General features: G+C 40.4%; 1 protein-coding gene across 1 annotated transcript; it reads left to right on the top strand.

The window, feature by feature from the left end:
* The first annotated feature begins 56 nt into the window (after positions 1-56).
* Positions 57-27502, top strand: GPD1L (glycerol-3-phosphate dehydrogenase 1 like). Its single transcript, XM_083823173.1, has 8 exons — positions 57-224; positions 5254-5431; positions 6809-6949; positions 10454-10592; positions 11728-11840; positions 20454-20687; positions 21105-21211; positions 24521-27502. The coding sequence occupies exons 1-8, from the start codon at positions 172-174 to the stop codon at positions 24615-24617; spliced, it is 1062 nt and encodes a 353-aa protein (XP_083679299.1). The 5' UTR covers positions 57-171; the 3' UTR covers positions 24618-27502.
* Positions 27503-27746: the final 244 nt, after the last annotated feature.

Below are 27746 nucleotides of genomic sequence, written 5' to 3'. Positions count from 1 at the left end.
TGAGGAGGGGCTGAGGGACAAGGGGCAGGCGACAGGAGGAACTACACTTCCCGGCAAGCCGCAGGGAGGAGAGGAGGGAGGTGAAAGCGAGCCCCTGACGGCGGAGGCGGGCGGCGGTTGCCTCAGCGAGCTCTTCGCCGCGGCCATCGGCGGGGCGCGGGCGGCGCTGGCATGGCGCTGCCGGGGGCGCCCCTCAAGGTGTGCATCGTGGGCTCCGGCAACTGGTGAGTGCAGCCCCCGGGGGGACCGCAGCCGTGGCCCCGGCCCGGCCCGATCCTCCCCGCAGCCCTGCCCGCCCCGGCCTGCCCGGCGCTTCCCGCCCGGGGCCGCCCTGCCCCGGCCCGGAGCCCGGGGGGAGCCCGGAGGGGACCCGGGGGAGACGTGGGGGGGACCCAAGGGGGAACCGGGGGGCTTCGGGCCGGGGCCGCGGTGCCCTGAGAGGGGCTCCTGGGCACGGGTGGGCTTCCCCCGCTCAGCTGCCGAGGCTGAGGTGCGGCGCCGAGCCAACGGGGGGGGAAGGAGCAGCAGAACCGCCCGCTGTTTGGGCGCCCTTCTCCTGGGAGGGTGTTATCTGGGGATATTTTTAACCTGGTGTTTGTTGTGTGAGTTGTCTGATGGAGGGTGATGTAGACCTTGAAGATACCGAACGTATTTCTTCAGCAGGTCGTGACTGAAGGGCTGCCTGTGGGGCTGCTGTAACAGGTTCATTTCTCCCCAGGAGTGAAATGTGTGTTGTGTACCTCTCTCTGCATTAGCTGTTTCCCTTGAAAGCTCAAAGAAGAGCTGTGAAACACAAGCTTATTTCAAGTACCTTCTCTTTTTCCAGTTGATTATGTCAAAGCACACCAAAGGCTCAAGACAAGGTTTTATTGCTGCATCCATCGCTAGCTTATAATTAGACTTAAATAAACTTATGGTCTCACTGTTGCGTTTGCTGAAGGCAACAGGTTTAGTAATTATTTCCTTAAGAGGAGTATCACGTTTATAATCCTTCTCTGTCTCACTTCCTTAATTTCTTTATCATTCCTAATCACTGTTTTTACCACGGATCACTATTTACAATGAGTAAGTTATGTACGATTTATTATATAAATCTCCCCACAGCCTGTCAGTTTAATTAGTAAGGCTAGGCATACGTTATTTCTGGTCACAGTCTGTTTTTTAGGAGGTTAAATCTAATTTCAGGGGAGTTTAGTTTTGCAAAGAGCAAGATCCTACAGTTTACTAAACAAAACTTAACATCCATAGAGGTGATCTTAGACTTGTTGCTTACCCCAGTTGTGTGCCATTGGCTTTTGATGCAGTTTTACATACTTCAAAAAAATCAGCAACGGCAAAGTTGTGTTTTTCATTGTCATGGTTTACTGAGGGGACAGCTGACATTTCAGCACGGCATCTCTTCCTTTCCTTGCACTAGACTGTAAGGTGAACTGAGGGATACTGTGCATTGCAATGTATATCCAGAAAAGATATGTAGCTACATCTGTCTTTTGTTGTTACCGTTCTTCCATACTTGAAATCTAGCAAAAAGTTCCGTAGATAATTTGACTGCGTTTGCAGTTGATCCACTATGAAACAAGCTCACAGAAGGATCTGTAGATATTATCTACCAGCTGTAACCATGTACATATGTCATTTGTTTTCACCTCACTGGATCAGTTTAATAACAAGAAGAGCTCCTGACAGGATGGATGTTTGGATGGCAAAATGCCCGTATCTGTGTTGTTGAGAGAAAGAGATAGCACTGTTACTGGGAATCAGCTTTTTCCTTTCTTTTTGGGATAAATGTCTTCAAATAATTGATAGTTTGCTTATTTGATAGAAGTGTGGTTTATGAAATTGCAAATGTTTTGATGTGCAGCAGCTTCCCCATTCTCCCCCATGAATGCTTCCAAAAATAATAGTTTTGGAGAGGCAGGTGATTTCTTCCACAAAGTCCAGGGGATGACAGACATCAAACCCAACTGTAATGAGCTCTTAGCAGTTTGGAGACTGGGGTTTTTGTGGTTCTGTGTGAGGTGACCCTGGCCCCCAAGTGCCAGTAACCTTATGAATGCCTTTGCCTTCTCACAGCCCTTTAGCCTATATCTGGGACGGAAAAAAAGAAACTAAAGGAGCTTGGCACAACAATGACAGTTCAGAGCGGTTGAGGTAATCACCTTGGATGATAAACTGCTTCCAGCCCAACTTGTTTGGTTGGCTTGCTAGAGGGAAGGTCACCTTACTAACAAAGCTAACTTGGCAGGGGTCTCTGACACCTGATGGAAGGTTGTGGAACGGGACAGATGGCTCAAAAGTCACGGAAGAGCAGGAGCTGTGTTTTTCTTTATTCTCTTTGCCCAGGTACAGTTGCTCAGCTGGTAGATAAGCATTGTGATCCTTAAGGTAAAAAATAAAATTGCCTTGCGTGTGAAGAGAGTATGCCTTGGGAAGATACCTTGGAGCCTCAGGGTTCAAGGGCAGCGGTCAGATTCAGTTAAAATACTGCAGACACTGCCTCTAGCATGTATGATAGCCTGCTCTTCTGATAACACTTCCAGGACATGTTAACAAGGGGTGTACAACCAGAATTTATCCCTGGGTGGTTTGCTAGAACCAGCCCCTGGTTAATCAGATGGCCTAGCTTGAAAATAAACTATAGAGTTTGGGAAGAGAGGTAAAGTTACTGGGTCAGAGGGGTTCATATGGCTGGGAACTTGCTATGGAAAAGTGGGAGATAAAACTTTGGATTTAACTGAAGTAGGTGGGGTTTTTTTTAGGAAAAAGTGGTAGGGCTAATGATATTATGTGTTTGCATATTGTGACCTACACTGACATTTAGGAGTTTCTGGGTTTTATATTTTGCTTTTAAAATGGGGTGAGGCCGACAATGATACACCCTAATGGTGAAGGGCAGGAGACAGAGTGTGCGTTCTTGCTCAGTGAGCTCAGACAGTTCTGTAAAAGCGTTAAATAAGAAGAGTATGAGCTTGCACTTGGGAGTGCCGTTAGTACAGGTTGCAAGGAGGAGAACCGCTTTTTGGCGTGCAACTGCCCCGTTGTGTTACATGAAGCATTACGCATCAGCTGGGGCACGCCAGGGGTAAGCTTTGCGAGGGCATCCCTCACTGCCCATTTTCTTGTGTAACTGAGCTGCCACAGCTACTACAATCCAGCTCACACTTGAACTGCTACTGCTGGGAATAAACAGGCAAGAATTCCAGTTCCTTCGCCGTGTGATGTGTCAGGAGTACACCAAAAGACGAGCCAGAAATCCCAGTAACGATTCCAGGGTACATACTGAGGAGTGTTGGGACACAGGAGAGAGCATAGGCTTGTCTGTTGGGTTAACAGGTGTGGGGAGCTGGTATTTCACCTTGAGCGGCCCTAGAGGCTGTTGTTTGACCTTGCTAAATTCAGTCCCACAGCAGCTGTTGCAGTGTAACAGGAAGTGGGGAACCAGAGGAGTCAGAATATTCTTAAATTCCGGAACTAAAACTCGTCACTTTTTTGCAGCTTTAGAGAGTAGTATTAACAAAGACAGCTGAGATATTTTATATGTTATTTAATAATGGAATGAATATCTTGTTCAAGAAATACAGGCTATTGAACTTTATGTTGGCAAATGAAAATCCCAGTTGGGCAGTTGCTGAATCGCTCATTTCTGTCTTTATCAACGCTGAGCGCGCAGCGTGTCGGGAAGCTCAAAACTGAAGCCAGCGACTTACCGGGATCCAGACCTTATATATAAATCTGCGCTAGTATATTTGCTTTTGCTCATGGGCGGCGATGCTCTTTCTGCAAAAACACACACCAGTGTTGCGTTGAATGTCATTTTCACTGTTTGTGCAGACCTCAGACCTGGAGGGTTGAGCTGGTGAGTTGTCTGCCACGGCAGGGAAACTGCTCCGGCTGCCTCCCGACCTCGTGCATGAGCCTGATAAGAGATGCCTGACAGCTGGGGCTTCTGGATCACCTCCTGAACCCAGGGGACTCTGTGGTGTGTGAAGCGCTATTAGAGAAATACATACCAGCCTTTCAACACGCACAGTTTTATGGTTTGCCTGAAGAAGGTCTACTTCAGATATCATATTTTTTTCTGCTGCTACTTGGAAAGTGACCCAAGGCCTGCGATAGCACACGTTGTTAATACAGCAAAATGAGTTGTACCGTATTAAAAGCTCTCAGAGGATATTGAATCTATTTGGTTTACTTACTAGCTATGAGTTTATTACAAATGATGTCCATAATAAATTTAGGGGAGTGTATGTATATAACTAGATTTGTAAAATTAAAGCATTCATACCTCCAGATAAAGTGTGCTATTCCTTCCCACCCCAGTACCAAGTACTAGAAAGTCACAGTATCAGAAGTTTAATTGGCAGGGAGAAAAGAGGAAATATGCAAAAATGGGAAACCTCAGATCTACGACTGTATATTTTTGTTACATCTTTCTGATTTTTTTTTGTCTCCATAGTAGACTGTCAGTAATTACCAAGCCTCCTTGCCACAGAAAAGGAAGTTAGCTGAACAGACATTGTAAAATCACATCTTTTTCTTCCATATAGCATTCAGGCTAGGAATAGAAGGGAAGGTTGTGCTTGTTCCTTGTCATGTGTGTAGCTTCAGTTATTCTGCTTAATTTCATTGTGGTTTAGAGATTTGAGCAGCAAAGGTAATCGCCATCCTACAGGTCTCATTGTGTGCTCTTCTTGGGGAGCTAGCTGGTAGGATTGTCTGCCTGCAAATTCAGAGGATGCCATTGTGACAATTACATTCTGTGAGATGGGCGGCATACCCGTAAATCTTACAACTTACACAAAGTGTAAGTGCTTCTTCGCTTTAAATGTGTGTCAATATTCTACAGAAATTGTTGGGTTAGTCATCTTAGCAAAGAAAAGTTCCTGTTTCTTAAAGGCGAAGATTATCCGTAAAATTGAATATGTCATTTTTACCACTGTACTGAAGATATAATACATTTGATTTCTGGAAATACAATAAGCCAAGCTCTGACTGGATAGCAGGTTAGCAGACAAAATAGGAGAAGTACAGTAAATGCTTCTATCCAATGTACTCTAGATAGATTTGTTTTAGAGAAAGAAGCAGCTGTGAAAGGCTGGTGTGTTCTCCACTTGTTTTACTGGACCAAAAATGCTGAGTACTAATTGGTTGAATAATCAGTGAACTTCTGTTCATTTTAAAGATAATCTCTTTCTTCTAGGGCAAAATCATCGTTTTATTTTTTAATATTTTGTTTTGTTTTCCTTCCTGCAGGGGTTCTGCGGTTGCCAAAATAATAGGCAATAATGTAAAAAAATTGCAAAAGTTTGCTTCCACAGTGAAGATGTGGGTCTTCGAGGAGAATATTAATGGAAGAAAACTGACAGATATAATAAATAACGAACATGAAAATGTAAAATATCTTCCCGGGTACAAGCTGCCGGATAATGTGGTAAGGCACAGAAGCTAAATTTGATCTAGTTACAGAGGCAATATTGCTCGTGCTGTGAATGGGGGTAGAAATTTATTTTGTTAATTTATTAAGTTTTATAATATTTCAAACTGCATACTTGTTAACTGATGAGGTCAGAGATTTGAACACGTAAAATTATGCAGGTAGGTAAATTCAACATCCTATACTCTTCTTTTTTTTTTTTTTTGGTCTCACTATTGTGTTTGTTCCTACAGTTTCTCTGTGTGGAAGTAAATGTGAAAAAGAAGGCACGATTAATGTCTGTGACTATAGCCAGTACAAAAAATTTGGCCTCGGCTTTGGAAGGGAGTTGGCTGTTCAATAAGAATTGAAGGGATTTAACGTATACTGAAACTCTTAAAAAGAATTACAGGATGAGAGCTAGATTAATTCTCAAGAAAGCTGCAAGCCCTTTGTGGTTTATCTGCTTCTCAGTTGCCTTTTGCTCTGTACAGTCAGATTAGCACGTTAGGTGTAGCATTGCCAGGGCAGAACAGCGGGACTCCACATCCCCACTGTGTTGGTATGACATGATGGTGGGTGGTTGGTGGTGAATCTTGCCCTGAAAATGTTCTAGAAAGAGACTGCAGCATCTGGCAGCTTGGTAGAGATTTTTGGTTGGGAAAACATGAATTGTCGTGGATTGCGGTGTGTTTTTTGGGTTTTATTTTGGCTAACAACGAAGCTGAAATCCCATTTGCCTAGCCTTCGCCACCAAGCATGGTGTTTCTCCTGTCCTCTACCTGCTTACTTAAGTTCATTAGTAGATTTTAAATCTGTGTGTGTTATTTTAAGATGGTCATCAAGTCTGGCAAGTGATTTCAAATTAGGTGACCTTCCTAAAACATAAACAAACTCTGTTAGTGCAGAGAAACAGAATATAAACTAGAAGGTATAAAAGGACTGGAGAAGAAATTTGAGAGCACAAGGAATTAATTAAAGAAACTACTTTTTACCACGCAGTAATGTATCAAAAATTCAGATTATTTTCAGATTCACAGATTCACAGATTTCTCTAGGTTGGAAGAGACCTCAAGGCCTTGTTGAAGGCAGCTTCTTATTCTGTATTTTCTTACTCAAAATACTTGTTTGAATGTTACGGAACATTTTGAATTTTCTTTGCACTAACCATGCTGGTGGCTGTGAAGATGCCCCTTTCAAGGCACAAAATAGCTTGTTTGAAAACTTCAATTCTTTTGCTTTTCTGGGAAGTTTGTTACTACTTATTTTCAATAACAAAGCACAGTAAATTGTAGCATTTGGTATAAGAACAAAATGTGCTTTTATTTAGATGTTAACACTTGTGCATAGTGTTGATTTTAAGACATGTGGCCTTTCTCTCCCATAAATACATAGGTTGCCATCCCAAACCTTAATGAAGCTGTACAGGATGCAGACTTGCTGGTTTTTGTCATTCCTCATCAGTTCATTCATAAGGTCTGCGATGAAATCACAGGACGAGTACCCAAGAAAGCTCTCGGTATAACTCTGATAAAGGTATAATAATTATTGTGCATAAAAAAAAATGAGAACATTTTGTGGAATTTTCTAAAACAAGATAGCTTGGAGTTTGATATGAAAAGTCTGTTTGTGTTATTGGCTTGGTTGTTCCATTAAACCTTTTGAGATGCAAGACTGGAGTTTGTCTCAGTCATTAGTGGATTGTTATGTGGTGTTTTATTTTAGCTTAGTGCTTGCAGGAAGAGGAAAATGAGGTTGTTCACAAGCCTTGAACATGTCCCTTCCCCCTTTCTTTTTTGCACCACCAAGCTTTCCAATCTTTTATTTGTTGTTTCCAAACGCATCATTAGGTGGAGAACAGAGCACAAGCATAATGCTTTGATTGTTAATGCACATCCCACACACCGAGCTGATCATTTTAAGAACCACTGAGGGAATTCAATGTGACTGAGCTCTTGTTCGTGTCAAAGATTATGTTGCAAAAAGAGAGATTGTTCAGCACGGCCCACAAGGACAGTCCAAGCACGGGAACTAGGAGTGGGGCAAAGATGTAGGAAATAAGTGTTTCACTAGAGTGTTTGTAGTTTTGGTGACAGAATAATTATTAAATGTGAGTGTGCTTCTTATTTTCTCGTGTTTTAGCTGCAGAGAATAAGCTAGTTCCACTAGGTTTGGAAGAATGCTTTGTACTTAGTTGAGAGTAAACCATTTTCTCAGCACGCACTCCTTTATCTACTATGATTTCTGGCAAATGATCCTTTTATGGATCTATTTTAAAGGAGAATAAAAACCACAAAACTATCACTACTGACCAGAAGCTTGACTCTTTAGTTTGACTAAATAAGCTCATCAAGTGTCTGTGTTGTTTTGTTAGTGCTGACATATTACTGAGATGTGTGGAAAAGTATTGCTTCCTGAGTCTACTTGCTGCATTTTGTGGAAAAGCTTTTCATATGGTGGAAGGATAAAATAAAGCAGTGTTGAAAGAACTGAATGCATAGCATCAAGACCACGCAGCTGTCCTAGGTGCCCTGAAGTTTTAAAACTTTTATTGCTTTGAAGCTGGCAAGCAGTTTATGTCTCTTTCTTCTGTAAGCTCACAATAATCTTTGTTCTTCCTTACTTTGCTAAACATGATTTATGTTCTCGTACCTTCAATGCTAGAAACAACTTTTATGAAACGGATGGACTAAGTGAGGATTTATATCAGCACGTGTGCAATCAGAAGCTGGGCCTGTACTCCCTTGGGAGTAGTGCTGAGGGTATTGATGGCAAGTGCTTTAATGGAGTATTGATTAAGGCTATGCCTTAAAAAAAAGGGGGGGGGGAGGGGAAGGGAGGAGGTTACTTAAAATAAAAATAATAATAAAAAAGCCCATAAAGCCCATACTTTAATATAAGCACAGTAGTGACACCTGCCATGCAAAGCAGAGTTGATTACTAGGCAGGTTCCCACTGTCTCGCTGTGGCATGGTGCAAGGCCTTTCAATTTTATTTTTTTTCAGGAGAATGCGAAGTACATGTTAGCTTTTATCAAAAGGCATAACTGTGCATCTTTGAAAGAATCATTTAAGAAGAAAGGGCAGAGATTGATACAACAGTGGAACTAAGTAATAGAGGCCGGATGCATTCTTTCCTCTACTTTTGCAGCTTCTTTATGCATGCTGTTTTCGTCCAAGTCATATTTTTAATGGTCTCCTTATGCTCACCACTAATGCTATTAAAGTGCTGTGTTTTAACTTTGACAGTTAAAGTGCAGTTCTCTGAAAAATAGCATTAGTGGGTCCTCTTGTTTCTTTGCGTTCTAAATTGCTTGGGAAGTTAACGTGTCAGCTTTTACTCTTTCTTCATTTTTCTTTTTTTTCTATTTTTTTTTGACAGTCAAATCTTCAAGCAGAGCCTTATGTCTGATAATAAAACTAAGTCTATGGGAAATAAAGACATTTGTCTGCTAGTTAATCTGTGTTCCTATTCAAACATTTGCAGCTGTGTTGCTTTACATAAGTTCTGATGACTGGTATCTACGAACACCTAACATTTCTTTGTGCAGCTACGGGGGGAGAAATGCAGTCTGAATCATATATGACTTACGGTGCAGTTCAGCACAGGAATCAGGGAGCACTCAAATACTCCTCAGGCAGCCTCGACATTGATCTCATTTTCATCCACCCGTGTCCAGCCCCAGGGATTGCTCTGGCAAGCACGTTAGGACTTAAGTGGTGAGACCACAGAACTGGACTTGAATTGCCAGGGGATCACTGCTGCCCAGTGAAAATTCCTGTGCTGGAGCCTTGGTTTGGGGTGGGGAGTGTTCGTTTTCTCTCCTGTCATCTATCATCCTGTATTGGATTTGACTTCTTGAGAAACAGGTGCAGCTCTCCTTGACTTTGTCAGAAGCTGCATTTGTTTCATAGCAAAGCTAATTTTTGGCACCCAAGCCTCTCTATCTCCTTTCACTTGGATGAATAATTGTAGTGTACATATTTACTTTTTTGGAGTTGTTCCCAACGTATGTTTTTCAGTTTATTAATTCCTGCTTAGGAGGGTGGAGGAGGAGCCTGACAGTTACTTCATGGGGACATCGTTGGCATTCTTAGGGAAAAATGCATGAGGGTTACCGTGACCCCCCAAGATTAAAATATGGTACTGTATACAAAGTTGTATGCTGTGCCAAAGAAAGGCCATCTCAGTAGCTTGTCTGCCAGGCTCCTGTTCTAAAAGCTCAAAAGGAGTCTCCTACCCCATTTGGCAAGTTAGGAGAAAAGGATTTTGTGAGGGTAAAATGGTCTTATTTGGAGTTTTTTATTAGGCAAATCAGGGTACCAGATTCTGTTCTCTATTGCAGCATTAATCTCTAGGGTGATCTTTTCTAAAGCCCTATTTCTCCCCTACTTTCACCCTTTTTGAAGAATACTTTATAGATGCAAAATAAATATATCCTTAGAAGTCCGTATTTTCAGACGTTCAGCTTTCTACACATCAGTGGCCTGCTGTTCTGCTTGTAGTATTCTTCAAGATTAAAGTGTGTTTATTCTTCTAAACAGTTGTTGGCATTATGCAGGAGGGAACTGGTCTCTGATACTTAAGTTCAGATCCCCCTTCACCAAACAAGTCATTGGGATGACATTTTGTGAGTTTTAGTGCAGTTTCAGATCCAAGTGCACAAGTGATGTATCGGTGATGTTTCAGTAGTTTTGGTAGGGATACAGTAGTAGCAACCAGCTGAGATTCTGAACAGAGCTGAATATTCAGCACTTCTGAGAATCAGGACTGTTACTGAGCATGGAATAAAAAGTGTTACCATCATCCAGATGTGGTGGTTTAGTCCTAATTCTTAAGGTGCTACCTCATGGAAAGAAGTTACCTTAGAGAGGTCACAACAAACACAGAAGCTTCACTGATAGCAAGTTCATCATCTTTGGTCTCTAGCCAAGCAGACCTTGGTGTAGCACCCGTGGGCAAGACTAATTGTGATGTGCTTTCTTCGGTATTGTGTCGAATGAATGCTGCTTTAGTAATTCCGCTTCATGTTGGCTGCAGGGAATAGATGAAGGCCCGGAGGGACTCAAACTGATCTCTGACATTATTCGAGAGAAGATGGGAATAGACATCAGTGTGCTGATGGGAGCTAACATTGCCAATGAGGTGGCGGCAGAGAAATTCTGTGAAACCACAATAGGTAATGTTCCAAGTAATAACAATGTTTAAACTGTGCTCCTGTCCTCACAGATGCACACCAAATAGCTCAGATTTCATGGTTTTCAACATGAACTGGCTGTTATCAGAAGCTCTTGGGTCCTCCTTATTTTAATGTTGAATTTCCTAGAATGTTTACATGTCCAGAAGCACTAGGAGAATATTAGGACTAGAGGGAGAGAAAGGAGAGCAATTTTAACTAATCTTAAAAGGGTTGTAACCTTTAGCAAGTGAAATACTAAGCATGCTTTTTATCACTTTCCACGTAACAAACTGCTTTATTGTATTGCTGTGCTTAAGATTTTTCTTGGATTTGCATGGCTTAATATGGATAAATGATTATATATTCCATATTCCAGCTCAGCTCTTTTTTTTTTTTTTTTTTAGGTGTCAGTATCTCTTTTAAGTTCTCAGAATAATTAGTTCGCCCGTGTGCTAGGCATAGCTTTAGTTCTGTGTTGTCATCTGTAACATTTGCAGCACAAAGATGTGCCTAGTCTTGCATTTCACAGTCTCTGGATAAGTATATATGTGCATGTACACACATGCAGGTACTCATATATAAAAGAGAGTTAATGTTATTTTTTCAGTGTTTATATTTATGGTTTTGTCCATTTTTAGTTTTGTCATCTCTTTAACTTACTATTATTAACGCCTGTATTTAACTTATTTTTGAATGGTTGAATTACCTTTCAGTCCTTAGAAACAGCTGTGAATGTCAGCATGCTCAGTTAATAAAATAACCACAATGTGCCTTTATCAATAAATATTTTTCTAGAATACAGACCTTAAAATAATTGATAGAATTGCACCTGCTGTATTTCTAATTCAACATTGCTCTATTATTAACTATTATTTTAAAGAGAATGGTCAAACAAAAAAAAAAGTATAGAGAATTAATGGGATTATTATTTAGAATCTCTCAATGAGCAGGCAATGAATTATGAAGAAGTCCAGCTCAGTGTAGAGCTTTTACGTGTGAAGGAGTCTGTTTAGGATGAAGATAGAACAACCTTATCTCTGCTTTTAAGTATTCTGACTTGCCCAGGAAAGACTAAATAATACCCAAATAAATTATTCATTGGCATTTTTTATCCTTCCTTTCTCTTTCTCAACAGGCAGCAAAATCTTGGAAAATGGCCTTCTCTTCAAAGAACTCCTGCAGACTCCAAACTTCCGAATAACGGTAGTAGATGATGCAGATACTGTTGAGCTTTGTGGTGCTCTGAAGGTAAGATTAACAGGCTGCAGCTTGCACACAGAGGGAACAGTGAGTCTTGTAGAAAAAAAAAAAGTGGATATTTCTATTTAAAGAATTAAATTTATTATACTTTATATAATATATAAAACTGCTACATTTCCTGAAGATCCAGATGTAGCAGGAGTATGCTCAGAGAATCAGCTTTTAGATGCTTGTCTCGCAGTCTTCTAAGTTCTCTACCTTTCACGTAGCTTGCACACAGTCACAAAACGAGTTAATTTCATCTAACTGGTCAAAATGTTTCTAAATACATCTTAGTTGACTTTTTCTTTGTATAGCAGGGCGTTCACAAAAAGAAAGCGAGAAGTTGGTATTAATCCTTCGTGTCTGGTGGCCAAAATATTCCCCTCTTCACTGACTTACGTACTGCAAGCACTATTGCGTGTTATACTTTGTGGACACAAAATGCGTAAAGTTCATGTGGATAACCCCATGAAAAAGTGACTTGAATAGGAAAAAAGTTATTTCAGAGAGTTACTTATCTGGGCTTGTTTTGGTAATAAAATCAATGTTGGCAGGAAGCAAAGGCTGGTTTACACATACCTGATGTTTTTTTTCATGTTAATTTACAGGCCATTTATGAAGGGAAAGCATTAGTAGCTTGGGACCCTGGCCAATAGTTCACATTATCTGATATCTATCATAGAAGTGGTTTTGATGGATGTAGCAGTATAGTAGATAATTTGGCTTGCTTTTTTGTTTGTTTGTTTTGACTAATTATTTCATATTGCTTTGTTTTCTTTCTTGAAATTACATGGAATCTAAACAATTCATCTGCAAAACTGCCAGGCCAATGAACAATATCTTTAAGCTAAAGAGTTCTGATTCCTGCTCCTGTTAATCCATAGAAGTTAGACTGATGTCTGTAACGACGTAATTTCTGGCATACTAATTTTCTAAATAATTTTGTATTGAGAGCTGTTATCTTAAAAGTCCCGAGAAGAAGGAGGTCATGAGTCTGTACTCTGGTCTAATGGGCTACACTTTGAAGATTCCCTTCTCCTCCTTTCCCTTCTCCTCCTTTCCCTTCTTCTCCTTTCACTGTATTTATAGTAATTTCTCAAGATTGTGGAGCTTCACAGCCATTGCTTGAAGCTGCTGCTATGGTGATGTGTAAGGTTAGCAGGAAAGAAATCCTTGTGTGTAGACCCATCAAATGGGTCAAAAAAGTTATACGGATTTTTTATTTTTCTTTTCAGCCTGATGTTTTCTAACTAGCTTGATTTTTTTGCTTAATAGATAAGTTCTGTTGCAGACAAATGTTTCTTCCAGAAAAACCTCTTGTAGGGAATCTAAGGATGAGTGTGCCCATCAAACTCAGCAGCTAGTCAGCAGACATTCAAACGCCATTATAAAAGTCCCAGAGAGCAGCAAACCAGTATCTCTTTGGAAGTGTAATTTAAATCAATTGTTCTTCTTGACCTGGAAAGGTGCCGAGGTGAAACTTGTGTAATTTCTTTGTAGCCTTGTTTTGTTCCTCCCTCCTGCTCTGTTATTAGTCTTGCAACCTGCAGATTGAGCTCTGCAGTTGCATTTCTAAAAAACTGTATGTACTCTGTGTGCTCTGGTCGTTTGGTGTTGGTAGCAGTATATTTTGTTAACTGAGATGAGACTTCCAAAGAAGTGCATGGTATGAGCTCTAAACAAAAACGTGAATTAAAGACAAATTAGTTTGTTTAAAAATATTAAGTTTTTCTTGCCTGATTAAAAGGCGTTAACTGATATAAAGTGGCATAGATAGGCATCCTAATACAGGTGATTTTTTCAAACATGCACATCTTTCTTAATCTCAAAGGCATCTTTATTAAAACATTATTTGTAAATAAGTATTTTTTCATTTAAAACCCTTTTTCCTTTAATCCTAAATGTTGTGCTGACAGTGTGTAAGCAATTTCCTGAGCTGTTTTTAACTCAAACATTGTGAAATTATATTAATGCTTTGCTAATATGTGTGCCACTGAAAGAAAATGAAGAAGCTAAAAATAAACTGATGGGTATATTTCTATTGCCTGTGCAAAGCAAAATGCAAAACTCAAATGTGAATAGTGCTATGTAAATTTGAGCATTTTTTCTTGTAAGTTGTACATTCTTCTTAGTAGAACAGTAGTTTGCTAATGGTGACAGCAAGCACTTTGCTTTTTGTATTGTTAATCTGATCATCTTTGTAGCAAAAAATGTGAAAAATAACCATATTTTCATGTGACTGTTTATAGGGGAAAAGTCACAAGTGCGTCTTCTGCCAACTGACGGTTACTTTGTAAAACTTGCAAAGTTATTTCATGAAAAATACTAAATTGTAAAAAATGAGCATTAGTTAACTTGCTGGAAGGAAGACACTCCTACTGGGGAAGATGTCAATATTTTGTGGTGTAAAGAGACAGGCATAAAAAAGAGGTTCTGCTCTCTTTCTGTAGCAGTGCAGGTTCAAACTGATGGCAGTGTCACTTCAAACTGCATTTTGGAGGATGGAAGTAAGCAGCTCCACGTGCCTGTCCAAACGTTCTTTTTGGATCTGGAAATAGTAAAAGCAACCCCTTTACGTGTATCTAATGGATGTTTCTCACCACACTGTGAGAAATAGTGTATTCTCCCAGCTTCTGCATTTTTCCATAAACACCAGCTTGGGAAAAGGAGACTCTTCTTGGTACATCTGGTATAATAGACTAGATCGTATGAAATGTTTATGCTTCCTTTGCTCTATTTCTGCAAGCAGGGATGATTTTCAGTGTGGTTGGTTGCCTAAAGGTTGGGGAAAAAATACAGAAGGATAACAGAGTGCTCTAAGCACAGCTTTCCCTTACAATGATGATAACTTTAGCTTTGAAATTTGTCTTTTGAAGCATATTTAAATTCAGACAGTAATAATAGGTATTGCAGCTGGGTGATCATGAAAGAACACGTGCTTTACTGCTATTTATATATATATGCACATACATACTGAATATCCATTTCATTTGCTGTATTTATTTTTTGTAACAATGGGCTGATGGAGCTGTGCTGAAGTATGGAAAACGGTGCAGTGAAACTGCAGTCTTCCATCAGCCTAGAGACTGGCTGAATAGGCAATGGCAGTCATTTTACAAAATCTGATGATATTCAGGAAGAACAGCTGTCTACAATAACTTGTTGGCTGTAGGAAGAAAAATGTGCTTGGCATGTTCTTCTCTACAAGGATTTTTTTCTTTTGAGGGCTGAAGCACATTTCACATTTATTCAGCGACCTTTTCTAAGGGCTGAGGTCAGGAATGAACTTCAGATTTGGATTGTTCAAAGTGTCCAGATGGCTTTACAAGCAGCCCGACCCCAGGCTGCCTACAAGTTCCAGCTGTCATTTTCCAGACAACGTTGGGGCCTTCCTAGGAAGTGCTTAGAGGTGATGACACTGCCGTAAGAACTGTACGTGCAGCTATGCACACACCTTTGCAAGCTTATGGATGTGTTCCTGGCTGCTCATGGGTACTGTAGGGTAGCACAGACCCACGTTTATCACCTCTGAGGTGTCTAAGGAGTCTCTTGGTGCATGTGTCAAACAGCACAGACTGAGCTGGTGTATGAGCTAGGGGCATCCTTGAGAAGCAATATAACATAGGCGCACTTCTCAGTGTGAACTGTACTGGGATCTCTTACCCACAGCAGGAGTGTCAGGGCAGAGTGTGAGGGAAAGAATTGAGAATCTAATCTCTGCATATGGCAGTGCTCCAGCTGCCTGATGTCTTGGCTCATGGCTGTGGAGGGACAAACTCGCTCAGTGGCAGCAGCCAGGGACCAAGACAGAGATGACAGTGACTGCAGGAAGGAGAAGGAGCAGCACCAGCTGTGGTTGCCTTTCCCAGCAAAGCTTCAGATCTGTCTCTAAATCTTATGGCTCCAACTTAACTAAGCAAAGAAGAAGGAAATATAACTGTTTTGGACTCTGATGAGGGTCTTGCAGAGAGATCTGGACAGATTGGAGAGCTGGGCGATCACCAACCGCGTGAGATTTAACAAGAGCAAGTGCCGGGTCCTGCACCTGGGACAGGGCAGCCCTGGCTATATGTACAGACTGGGCAACGAGATGCTGGAGAGCAGCCCCGCAGAGAGGGATCTGGGGGTTGTGGCTGACAGCAAGTTGAATATGAGCCAGCAGTGTGCCATGGGGACCAGGAGAGCCAACCGTACCCTGGGATGCATCAAGCATGGCATCGCTAGTCGGTCGAGGGAAGGGATTGTCCCGCTCTACTCTGCGCTGGTGCGGCCTCACCTCAAGTACTGTGTGCAGTTCTGGGCACCACAGTACAAAAAGGACATTAAACTGTTGGAGAGTGTCCAGAGAAGGGCGACGAAGATGGTGAAGGGCCTAGAGGGGAAGACATATGAGGAGCGGCTGAGGTCACTTGGCCTGTTCAGCCTGGAGAAGAGGAGGCTGAGGGGGGAGCTCATCGCAGTCTACAACTTCCTCGCGAGGGGGAGTGGAGAGGCAGGTGACCTATTCTCCGTTGTCACCAGTGACAGGACCCACGGGAACGGTGTTAAGCTGAGGCAGGGGAAGTTTAGGTTAGACATCAGGAGGAGGTTCTTCACCGAAAGGGTGGTTGCACACTGGAACAGGCTCCCCAGTGAAGTAGTCAGTGCACCAAGCCTGTCTGAATTTAAGAAGAGATTGGACTGTGCACTTATTCACATGGTCTAAACTTTGGGCAGACCTGTGCGGTGCCAGGAGTTGGACTTGATGATCCTTGTGGGTCCCTTCCAACTCGGGATATTCTATGATTCTATGATTCTGTGATTTATTGCTTAGCAGGGTACGGAACCCAGCAGTATTACTTCCAAAGGTGTTCCTGCAAAGTGTGTTTATGGCAGTCATTGTCGGATGGTCAGTCTTGCTACTGTAGAAGTTGACTGTGGTAATTACTCTTTCCTGAGGTTAGTGGAAATGAAATCCATTATTTATGTTCAAGTTTGCCAGGAGCAAGCAAACTGTTTATGCTGAGCCTCTCTAACAGTCCTGCTGGTACTGTCCTTGATTTGTTGAGTTTCCAGCTGACCTCTCATCTGTGACGCGAAGAAAGGAGCTTCTACGAATTTATGTGTAAGCAGGAGGGAAGGCACACTGTGCTGAGCTGTGACACTGCATCAGGGAATGCTTGATGTCCCAGCTGAATTAAGATCTCTACTTAGTCCTCTAATGGTCCATTTGATTATGGAGATGTAAAGACTGCCTCAGAAGTGGCTTCTGAAGCTGTCTTCATGAGTACTCCACAGACTTGCTGCAAACAGAGTAGAACTATAAGTTGGATATTTCTGAGCAGTGACACTGTGAGGGAACAGTCTGTCAGCAGAGTCTGCAATCTTGTTAGCCGTGGTTTTGGGGTCATCTATTGCATTTGTGACTTCTGGCATGCTTGCAGCAGGTCATGTGCAAATAAAAGGCACTTTTTCTCACTTTGAAATGTGATGTAGGCACTGCCTGGCATCAACATTTCTTTTCTGGAGTTTATCTTCAATAACCTGGTAATAAAAATAACTGAGTCCAGACCTTGCTCACATTCCAGAAAAAATAGGGCTAGGACTAACACCAGCTTCAGAGTACCAGACCAGCTAGAGAGTCGCCTGATACTGCAAAGTATTTTAATAGCTTAAAACCATATGCAATTTCAAAACACCCTGTGCATCTTGCTTACAGGATGTATGCTTCAATGTAAAAAGCTGTTAGTGCTGAGATTGGGGAAATACATTCACTCAAGCGTGAAGTAGTTCTGAGAGCTCTGAATCCCCTAGGCCAAGAGGAACACTATTGCAGTCATTTTGAGTTTGTTCTGAGAGTATTTTTGAACCTTTAGAACAGCAGGTTTGCCTGCAGGCTAAAGTCATCCTTGTTTATTGGGCCCTCAGCCCCCCATGTTCTGTGTGCAAATACAGTCAGCATTTCTGTTCCCAGAAATTCAGGATCCCTCCTCTTGCGCAAATGTGTACCCATTGCATTTGCAAGAACTCTTTTAACTTCAAATGTAGGCTCTGGCAACAGCAGTGTTTGCAATCCTTCTGCTTTGCATTAGTGGCAATACTGATTAAATATTATAGACAGCAAATGGTGCTTGAAGCTGGCATTTCTTAAATAATTGACTTCATCCCGTCAACAGAGTAAGCAGAAATATGAACGTCAACAGTAAGAAAAGGTAATGCTTACTGCAACAGCAGGGGTCTCTAAAACCTCTTTTGACGTTACTAGTCCTAAGTAGGTGGAATGGTGGAGTGGGGTGTCAAGGAGGAGGTTGCGGTACACTGCTGGCCTGATACACCACAAACCAGATAGAGTTAACGCTGTTTTGGACAGATAGATGCATGATTCTCCCCACACACACCCGATCTGCTTTTCAGGGGATTGCTATAGTGCTAGTGCCAACAGGCTCTTGTGTGTTTATTTGTGCTTTGCTTATGCATCTTTCTGAATAAACTCAGCATAGTGCCTGCACCCCAGAATTTCAAGTACCAAGCTGCCTGTTTTGGTCTTATTTTAGACAGAAAGATGACTAAGTATTAAGTGTTGGTATTTTAGTTTTGTCTGTTTAGTTTTTAAAAGGAGAGGTGTAGCTTTCAGTGTTATATAACTGAGTTTTCTCTACGGGAGGGGGTTGTCGTAGATTCTTTGAGGGTTTAAGTGAAACCAGGTGGCAGAGCTTCCAAGTTCATAATAGTGGCCTGAGGGTTATGTTGACCAGGATATAACAGTCTCCTAGGCGTGGGTGTGTATTCAGGAGCATAACAAGTTGTCTTGTTTCCTCATTATTTGCAAGCTGCGTGCAAGAGCACACAATGGGGGCATTGTACAGAAGAGGAGCTGAGTGTTTCAGAGCTAGAATCACAGCTTCCCTCCTTCCCTACCCCATTTCCTCAGAAGTAGCTAGCATTGGTTAGACTTGCTTAAAACAATATTTATATTGCTCTGAAGCAAGTAACAAAATGCCATAGGCCAAATCCTACTGTAAATTTTGATTGGGTAAGCTGCCTCAGAGGGGAAAGTCGAAGCAGGCAAAGTTGGAGGGAGGGGGGCGGTTTAGTTATGGCAGTGTTCGAGAAGTACTGGAAAACGCCCAGCGGTTGTTCCAAAATGTTTTTGTTTTTAGCTGAGTGCTAAACATTTACAGACTTCACACACGTGTAAGTTCCAGTTAAAATGGGTTACCTCATCTGAAAACTTTTTAAATATCTGTTTGACTTCTTGTTTTGCCACCAAGTGAATAAATATTAGAAGTTGTTCTAGGAGAAGTGTCTGATCACAGCCAAGATTTAAGCCCATATGATCTCAAGTGCCAGTTTTAAAAGTCTAATCATCTGCTGCAGCTGTCATGTCTGATGTCAAAATTTCTGTCTGCAATTTTTAAGGGGCCACCTACAGACCTCCACTAGTGCTCAAAAAGCGAAGAGCCATCGTCGGACCCCATTTGGTTGGGGGGAGGAGCCATGGCTGGCCTCACAGCACTGCAGTTACCTGCAGTTTTTAGCTCTTAGAGTCCTAGAAATTAAACAAAAATGCTAGTGAAAGCAACACACTGCTTAACAGCCAACTTCAGACTGTTACCATTTCTTCAGCAACAGTTAAAGGTTTCCTTTCTGGCATGGGGAGCTACAGAAGGTGCTGTAATGTTGTCCTGTGTTGTAATGTTATCCTGTGGTCTCTGAGGCCACTGCCGCTGTTGTTGCTTGCAGAAAGATATTACTACATCTATTGCTTCCTTGTTTGCTTTATCAGGGCTTCAGAATCCCATCTCTTTTGAAGGGTTTTTATTTTTTTTATTTGTAGGAGCAGCAAACTAAGTATGGGTAGCCTCTGACTCCTGTTGACGGATCTTGTAATGCCAGAAAATAGCTTTTATGGTCATTTTGCTCAAACATCTCTCAACTAATCTGTTTTATCTGTTGTATGTTTATAAACCAAAGAAGGGATGGTATAGCTGATTGTTCATGAAGAAATACTACATGCTTTGTAGGAGGCTGTCACCAGATCTAAGGGGGGAAAAAGCTCAGATTTTGTTTAGGAAAAGCCTCCCGTGTCATGAACCTTCTGGGAAGCCTATTAATTATTACTGTTACTGGAACTCTGTATACTTAAAAGGGCTGAATACCATTACCTTGGCTGAATTTGGCCCCGGAGCATATCAGCATGAAATTCAATAGAAGTTCTCAGATTACTTTAAACATAAAGAAAATATGGGTAGGGAGCTGTGAGATGTCAGTCTAGCTTCATCCCTACCTCAGGGCAGGGAAGGTTCAATCCAGATAAAATCTTCTTTTGGTTGTAGCGTAACGTGTTCTTAAAGATAGTCAATAATAACAGGTGCACAGCCTCCTGGGCAACTTGTTCCAAAGCTTTAACTATGCTTTTATACGTGGCAATAAGTTACTAATGTAAGACTTGTCATCTTTCTTTTTTCTTCCCTTTTTTTTAGGTTATCCCAGAAACTTTTTTTTTTTTTAAAAAAAAGAAAAGGAAAACGGTCTTACAATAATAAAGTATTTGTGGTTCTTAAGAACATCTGCAGTTTGTCTCTTCATGTGTTCGCAATAATTGACTAATTTTCCATTTGTTTTTCCTCTTGTTATTAGAATATAGTGGCAGTAGGAGCTGGGTTTTGTGATGGCCTTCGTTGCGGTGATAATACCAAAGCTGCTGTTATTCGCCTCGGCCTGATGGAGATGATTGCCTTTGCCAGAATTTTTTGCAAAGGACAGGTGTCCACTGCCACTTTCCTGGAGAGCTGCGGAGTTGCTGATCTCATCACAACGTGTTACGGTGGCCGGAATCGACGTGTAGCAGAAGCATTTGTTAAAACTGGGAAGGTACCTTATTTACTGGGTGAATTCCATTGCTGGAAGTACTAGCACTCCTGGGTTGTTAGGGTAATAGTACAGTTATCTGAGATATGTTAGCTGTACTGAGGGAGCAACCTTCACTTTCCTCTCACTTTTGAGTGTGTTACAAGAATAGAATGAGTGAAAAGTGTTTTAAAAAAGAAAAAAAAGGAGAGTTGTTTTTTTAAAGGAAAAAGCTGAAGGGATAAGATGCTGGGAGATGTAGGAAGAAGAATATTTACAAACAAGAGTATGTGAGAATATATATGCTCCCTCAAGTTCGCTTTTGAGAAAGGAAAACCCTCAGTAATTTTTTTTTTTAATCCAAACGATATTGTCAGACTTTAGAAAACTTTATCATAGCTCTTCTTTTCTTCCTCCCCACCCCCCAATCTTGTTCTTTAGTCTATTGAAGAATTGGAGCAAGAAATGTTGAACGGTCAGAAACTGCAAGGACCACAGACTTCTGCAGAAGTGTATCGCATCCTCAAGCAGAAGGGAATGCTGGAAAAGTAAGTAAGAACAGATAAAGCCAGTTCTGCATGCACCTTTTTATATCTGCAACTCTTTTCGTTTTTGGTTTTGATATTTTCATGAAGGTTTTGCTAAAAGCAAATCACTTCAATAAGAGTAGCTTAATCCTCAGTTAAAATCACCAAAAACAGTGAATAAAACCTCAAAATAATACTTCTGTCACTACAGCTAATAGTATGATACTAAATTTGTGAATGCCTTTCTGTTTTCAGGATGTATTGCTATCTATTGCTGTTATAGAAAGGCACAGCATTAATGTGTAAAAAGAATAAAATACCTGAAAATAAAAGCTGAGCTTCCTAAAGAGGCTTTTGAAGAGACTCTACAGCTCATTTCATAGTAGTAAATTTATTGTTCCTTTCCAAAGAGAGGAGCTTTGTTATTAAGACCCATATAACTGATCAGCCGAATAGAGTGGCTGCTTCTATCCACATGGATTCCACCTTAGATACTGCAGCTCTCTTTCCTAATGTGACTTCCACTTAGATCTAGAATGAAACCTGACATCAGCTTGTCTAGCTCAATTTTACCGAGGCGTGAAATTAAGCAGGTTGTCCTGGCTTGTTCGTCTGTATTCAGTTGAGTCAGTACATGTGTGTTTCCTAAAACCACACACACAGTTGTCTCCTTATGAGATTAAGGGATGCATTATCGCCATCTATTCCCGATGAGGTAATCGAAAAATAAATGACTGCCAGTCAGAAGACCAAGCCTTGTCCTTAGTTTTTCCAAAGCTGCTTTTAAAATCTTTTTTAATGGATCAACTGTATTAAATTGCTTATTTTTTAACATTGTCTTTCAGAGTAAGGCACCTAAGTCGGCCTCTGCAGTGTGCAGTTATTAAGCTAACTGCAGGGAAAAAAAAATTAAAATGTTGGCTTCAGTCCCTGCTGTTTTTGATAGTCTAAATAAGATAGGATACTGTGCTTGATTTTTTTTTCTTCTTTTTTCCCTGTTGTATCCTGCAACAAATAGAGGACATGATATAATTTTTTCGGTTATGTTTTTAGTGGAAAAATATGAAAGCTCATTTCAGTTGCTTATTTCTGTCTGGTGTGTTGGTCCTTCATGAAAGGTGTCATTCAGCAAGACTTTTGAAAGCAACTTTCAAAGTGTTTTTTCAAAAGCTCACATGTTGCTACTTAAAACCACAGTAAAATAGTCATGGTTTCAAGGTGAAGAGTTAGGACTACAATAAGAGTAAAATTTCATATGCTCATCCTGTGAATAGACTCCCTAGTGTACATAGAAATTCTCAAAAGTCAGTGATGTTCAACCGAAGAGCCTTGGTAATAGGGTTGTGCCTGCTGGTATTTGCAGTGCAATTTGTTGTTTTCATTTCGGTAGTTGTAGAACTAACCCTCTTAATGTGCTCACACATAAGATGCACTGGAGTTTGCTGGCCATGAGCCTGCAGTCAGCCTTGATTCTTCCTTTCCTGGGTGAAGTGCGACAGACATTCACAACACAGTAATGTTCGCTGTGATAAACAGCAAGAATTGGGTGTCAAGATGTGGTTTGTGGTGGTGGTCCTTATTCACTAAGCTTTCTGGTAAACAGCAGTGCTGTTTCTGAACTGTGAAACTAGCTTTTGTTTCAGAATGCGCATGATGTTTTGTGGCTATCTCACATGGGCATAACAAAATCGATTTTAGTGCTGACATTTAAGTTATGTTAAAAGCAAATATCACTCCCCCCAACCCAATACAAAGTGAATAACATGTGGGGCTTGTTTAAAAATGCAAAACTCTCCATATTTTTTTTTTCTGCATACTCTCTGGTAACAACTTTACAATGATTGACCAACAATTAAAATACAGGATGGAGTAGCCGTGTGGCTATCTGCTAATTTTGGTTCCACTGATGAAATAAAACAAAAAATCAAGTCAGTTGTATTGGCTTGAAGTAATTCTTGCTCTTCCTGCATTTTTTATGTCTTCCACAAAAATAAACCAAAAGAATCTGACGTGCATTTCATAGCAAGACATCAAAAAGTTTCAGATAATTCAAAATGTAGCATTTCATTTTTGACAACTTGCAGTAAGAGCTATAACAATAGTGGGCTAAATTCACAAGCATGTCCATTCCCCCTTTTTTTTCCAGTGAAGCAAAATATTGCATTTATTCAAGTACAAATTCTGTACCTGTCCCTGAGAACGCTGTAGTCACCGTGCTGTAGTGGTACTCTTGAGGGGATTGCTCCTGGCTTCTCCTGGGATTACTGGTTCACTTTGAGGAGTCTAGTTCAGAGCTATGTGGTGATGCCAGAATTACCTCAGTATAACACATCTTAGCAGAGTATATTGGCATGCGTGTACAGTGCTCAGTACTGGTTGCGGGTTCTGCTCTGTGCTGCATTTGTGCATTACAGATAAAATCTGTAATGTCTGGTGGGACCGCTTTCATGAGGAGAAAATCCTATTTCAGTTCTATTCTGAATCACTCAGAAATTAACTGTTCACTGTTTCCAATGCTCCTTATTTTTTTTATTTCAATCAAAATAACTTAGCGTGTGGCGAAAATTTATTAGTATTAAAGGCCACACTGAAATGGCAAATTTATTTCTGGTGAACATATACTTAACCTATAAAATTCAGCAAACTCTGTCTGAAAATGGGTCTTGTGTGGTTCTGTCTGTCCAGGATGGGAAGAAAACAAATGTAAAGTTTTGTACAGTGTATTGGCTGTAATAACCATTCAGGTAGCAAAGAAGCCTGAATAATTTGAGCTTTGCTGGAAACAAGGCCAATTTAAAAAATAAAAAGGAGCGGGGGGAGAGGAGATTAAATATGGATTTTGAAACACAAAATTCAATTTTGGACTTATCATTAAAAATTTGACCTTTAATTTTTTCTTGGGTCTTTGTGTCATACTCTGCAATTGTATTATCAAATTATTGTTCAGATATAATGCATAACTGACATGCCAGGCATCTTTTTTTTTGACAATAGATGGAAACTGCCGTAAGAATGTCAAGGAAAGACATGTTTTTAATTTTCTATTTTTTATATAACTTAATAGTTATGCCATACATAATGAATGTTGCAGGCTCCATTATAGCTAGTTAGATTTCTGAGAGAGTGACTCATTTTAGAAATGCATGCGGGTTCTGTATTTATCCAGTGCTTTTCAGCCCAGTGTGAGTGCTTGACAAATGCTGAAAGAAATTGATTTTTCAGTCTCCATCTTTCCCATTCCCTCACCCCATCCTATTTTTCTTGTTCCTTTAAAAAGATGTTATAGAATAATCTTACACTGCATTTGCTTTCCCCACCCTGTTTCCTTAGGTTTCCACTATTCACTGCTGTATATCAAATCTGCTACGAAGGGAAGCCTGTCAAAGAGATGATATCCTGCCTTCAGAGTCATCCAGAGCACATATAAAAGCAATCAGGCCATTCTACTCGTGCAGCTTTTTGCCTTTCAAATTTGTATTCGGGTTCAAGTGGATGCATCATTAAGCTTCCTACAAAGCTGCTCACTAGGCAACAGTAACAACTTGAATGTCTCTGAATGGATATTGGTTTTTGTTTTACAGCCTAGTTTGACATAGCATGCAGTGTTGTTGGCTTGGTGACTGTCGTTTTACTAGCTAAAATACAGCTGATTTCAAGATGCACAATGCAAAAATTGCACTACGTATATAGTCTACGTACAGAAGTATACTTTGTGTGTGTTCCTACAGTATAAAACACAATGTTTTGTTGTCTCTTATTAAGGCCTAGTCCAAAATCCACTGGACACTATGGGAAGAGTCCCACTGGTTTTCATGTTTTTCATGAATCAAGCCTTTAACCTTGAAATATTAGAGTCTTTCTATTAGAACTTGATTTTTTTTCTGCATACACATTGAGATTTTAATGTTTTGCATGTTTGTATTAATTTAAGCAATATTAATGCAAAAGAAGTGGTAACAGTTATTCAGGGGCTACAGGGACCTTTTAATGAACTCTGGTGAAGAGTATTATGATTTCTGAAAGTCTTTAAAACTGCCAGACTATTTTGAAACCAATTTATAACTGAATTCAAAGTTTTTAAGTACACTGTTTTAAAGGGAATATCCCAGAGGGGGATCATTACCTCCCCTTCTGTTTTTTAATCCTTGCATTTTTGTATTTCTGTGTTTTTCCCTTGCTGTTCCCAGGTTTTGGGTTCTTCTAGAATCCTATTCCCCCAAACAAATGGGTGATTTTGACCTGGGAGTTCTGAACCCTGCAGCCTAGGGTTCATTTTAGTCTTGTACATGTGGTCGTTCTTCACTAGTATAGTTTGGTGGGTGGGGAAGAATACTCTTGGAGTATCTACTGCTCAAAATTGTTACGCTGTTTTTCTAGCTTAACCACCAGCTGCAAAGTGTTGGGCTCCACACAGCACTCCAAGGAATGTTCAGGGAATTCCCTGGTAGCTCGTGCTTGCGTTGTCAAAGGGATTGTATGCCATTATGCTGACTGCATTTGTTTCAGTGCCTGCCAGTGACTGATGCATCAGCTGGACTGTAGTCCTGAACCAGCCTCCCCAGAGAAATGATGAATTCTGAAGTTGTTCTTTCACCAGAGAAAATTTTAGTGGGTGCTGGATCAAGTCCTTTATGTCTTGAAAGCCTCATAAAGGCATCTGTCTCTTCTATTCCCCAGGTTTTTCAACTATTTTTTTTTCAGAAACTTTTGCTTCAATAGTGAGGTTAATTTTATTTATTATTGGAAAACTTGTGACTTTTTGTGGAGTAGTTTTTTGGAGGTTTTCTCTGTTGGTTGATTGCTTTTTTAGGAGGGTTGATACAAGAGAAAGTAGATAAAGGTAGTCTTCTGTCTTGCTTTCCTTGTATACGAAACTATATTTTTTTTGGTAAAATATATGCTAGGTACATAAAGAGTGGACCTCACTCTTGCAGCTGGAAGTCAAAGGTTAGAATCAAGTTTTACGGAGCTCAGGGCAAAGCCTATCACAAGAATGCCCATCAGCTCTGAATATACACTCCAAACCTCTGGGCAGTATCACAGCTGATTACCTTGTTCACTGTCCTTGGCGGTGTTTTTAGACCAGAAATTGTGAGCACAAACCCATCCTGCAGCTTTAAGTTGTCCTTTGGAACTTGATAAGACAAAGGGGATGCCTGTGAATAATTGTCCTCCTTACTTAAGTAGCCTGGATTGCTCTGAAATAATTTGGACAACTTTGTATGGCCAGGAGGCTGCTTCAGTGCAGGGGTACCGTTTCTTGTGATCCAGTAACGTTTTACATTAATTTTTAGAAGATATTGTGAATGTCCTTAGATATTCAGGGCTGTGAAAGATTATTTTGCCTTACTTCTGATTTTGTGCTAAACATAACAAAGATGGCAAGAAGCTAAGTAACATCAGATGTTTGGGGTGATTGGGATAATCACTGGTAGAGCAGACTTGGAGAAAGCACTCTACTTGGACAATTAAAAGGGTGTTTTAAGATTGGAAGCACTGTTCCACTAACGCACACATGGAGCATACACTCCTCGTTACTGCATAACTTTCACTGTGTCTGCTTATGCTTTGTATGTTGTTTTTTTTAATGCCAAGCTGGTTGGCTTTGCCTTTATATGTATATATACATATATATATATATATATAAACTTGTTTTTTACATGCAGTACCTAGAATAGTATTTTGTAAGATACATAAAGGGCTAAATGTGGTAAATTAATATATATTTTAAGATGATTTCTTTATTCCAGTACTACTTCTTCCACTGAAACCCCAAAATCTCAATTGTTCTTGTTTTGTACAGAAGCCTATTCAAAGACAAATCCAGAGAAAGGCTTTTTACATAACTCCTTTTCTTCTTCTCCAGTCTGTAATGGTATTCTTGTTCTTTTCAGACAAAGAATGAGGTTTCAGTAACTAAGATAATTTATTTTAATTTCTATACATACTTCACCATTTGTATTTGCTTTTCAGTGCTTGAGAGCATTCAGCTTGGCACTAGGTGTTTTTCCTCACTCATACTTCCTTCTAAATAAAGACTGTGATAAAGACTGGAACTGAACAATTAGAATCTTGTTCTGCAAACCCTCTTTTGCTTAGTACTGGGGTAGTCTTATTGTAAACATTAACCCCTGTGTAAGATTTTTGCATACAAGGCTGTAAGTTTGTAACTAATTTTTGATTTGTGAACATTCATTATTATCTAATGTTACATACTCAACTTGCCCTAGACGTGTGTACTGATTTTGTTTAAAGATCGTGAATATATACCCATTTGAAGAATTAGTACAAATAAACATTTTGTCTTGGGAATCAGTTTGGTTTCTTGTTTCATTTAACATGGCTTGCAATTACTGTTTTACTCGCTTGATGGAATGTAGTATTTTTGTACCTAACGATATATAATCAGAGCAGATATGAGGTCGCCATGTGAGAACTTAAATTTAAAAAGCTGTATGATATCCAGATGTCAGCGTTTTCGTTTCTGTCCATTAGTGATAGAATTTCAATGAAATGATGCCTTTGACCTCTGAAGATTTTGTCTTCAGTTCCTTGA

This window comes from Anser anser (genome assembly GCF_964211835.1).
Source record: "Anser anser genome assembly, chromosome: 2".
In the NCBI taxonomy this organism is placed as follows: domain Eukaryota; kingdom Metazoa; phylum Chordata; class Aves; order Anseriformes; family Anatidae; genus Anser; species Anser anser.
This window is presented reverse-complemented; position numbering and strand designations above follow the sequence as displayed.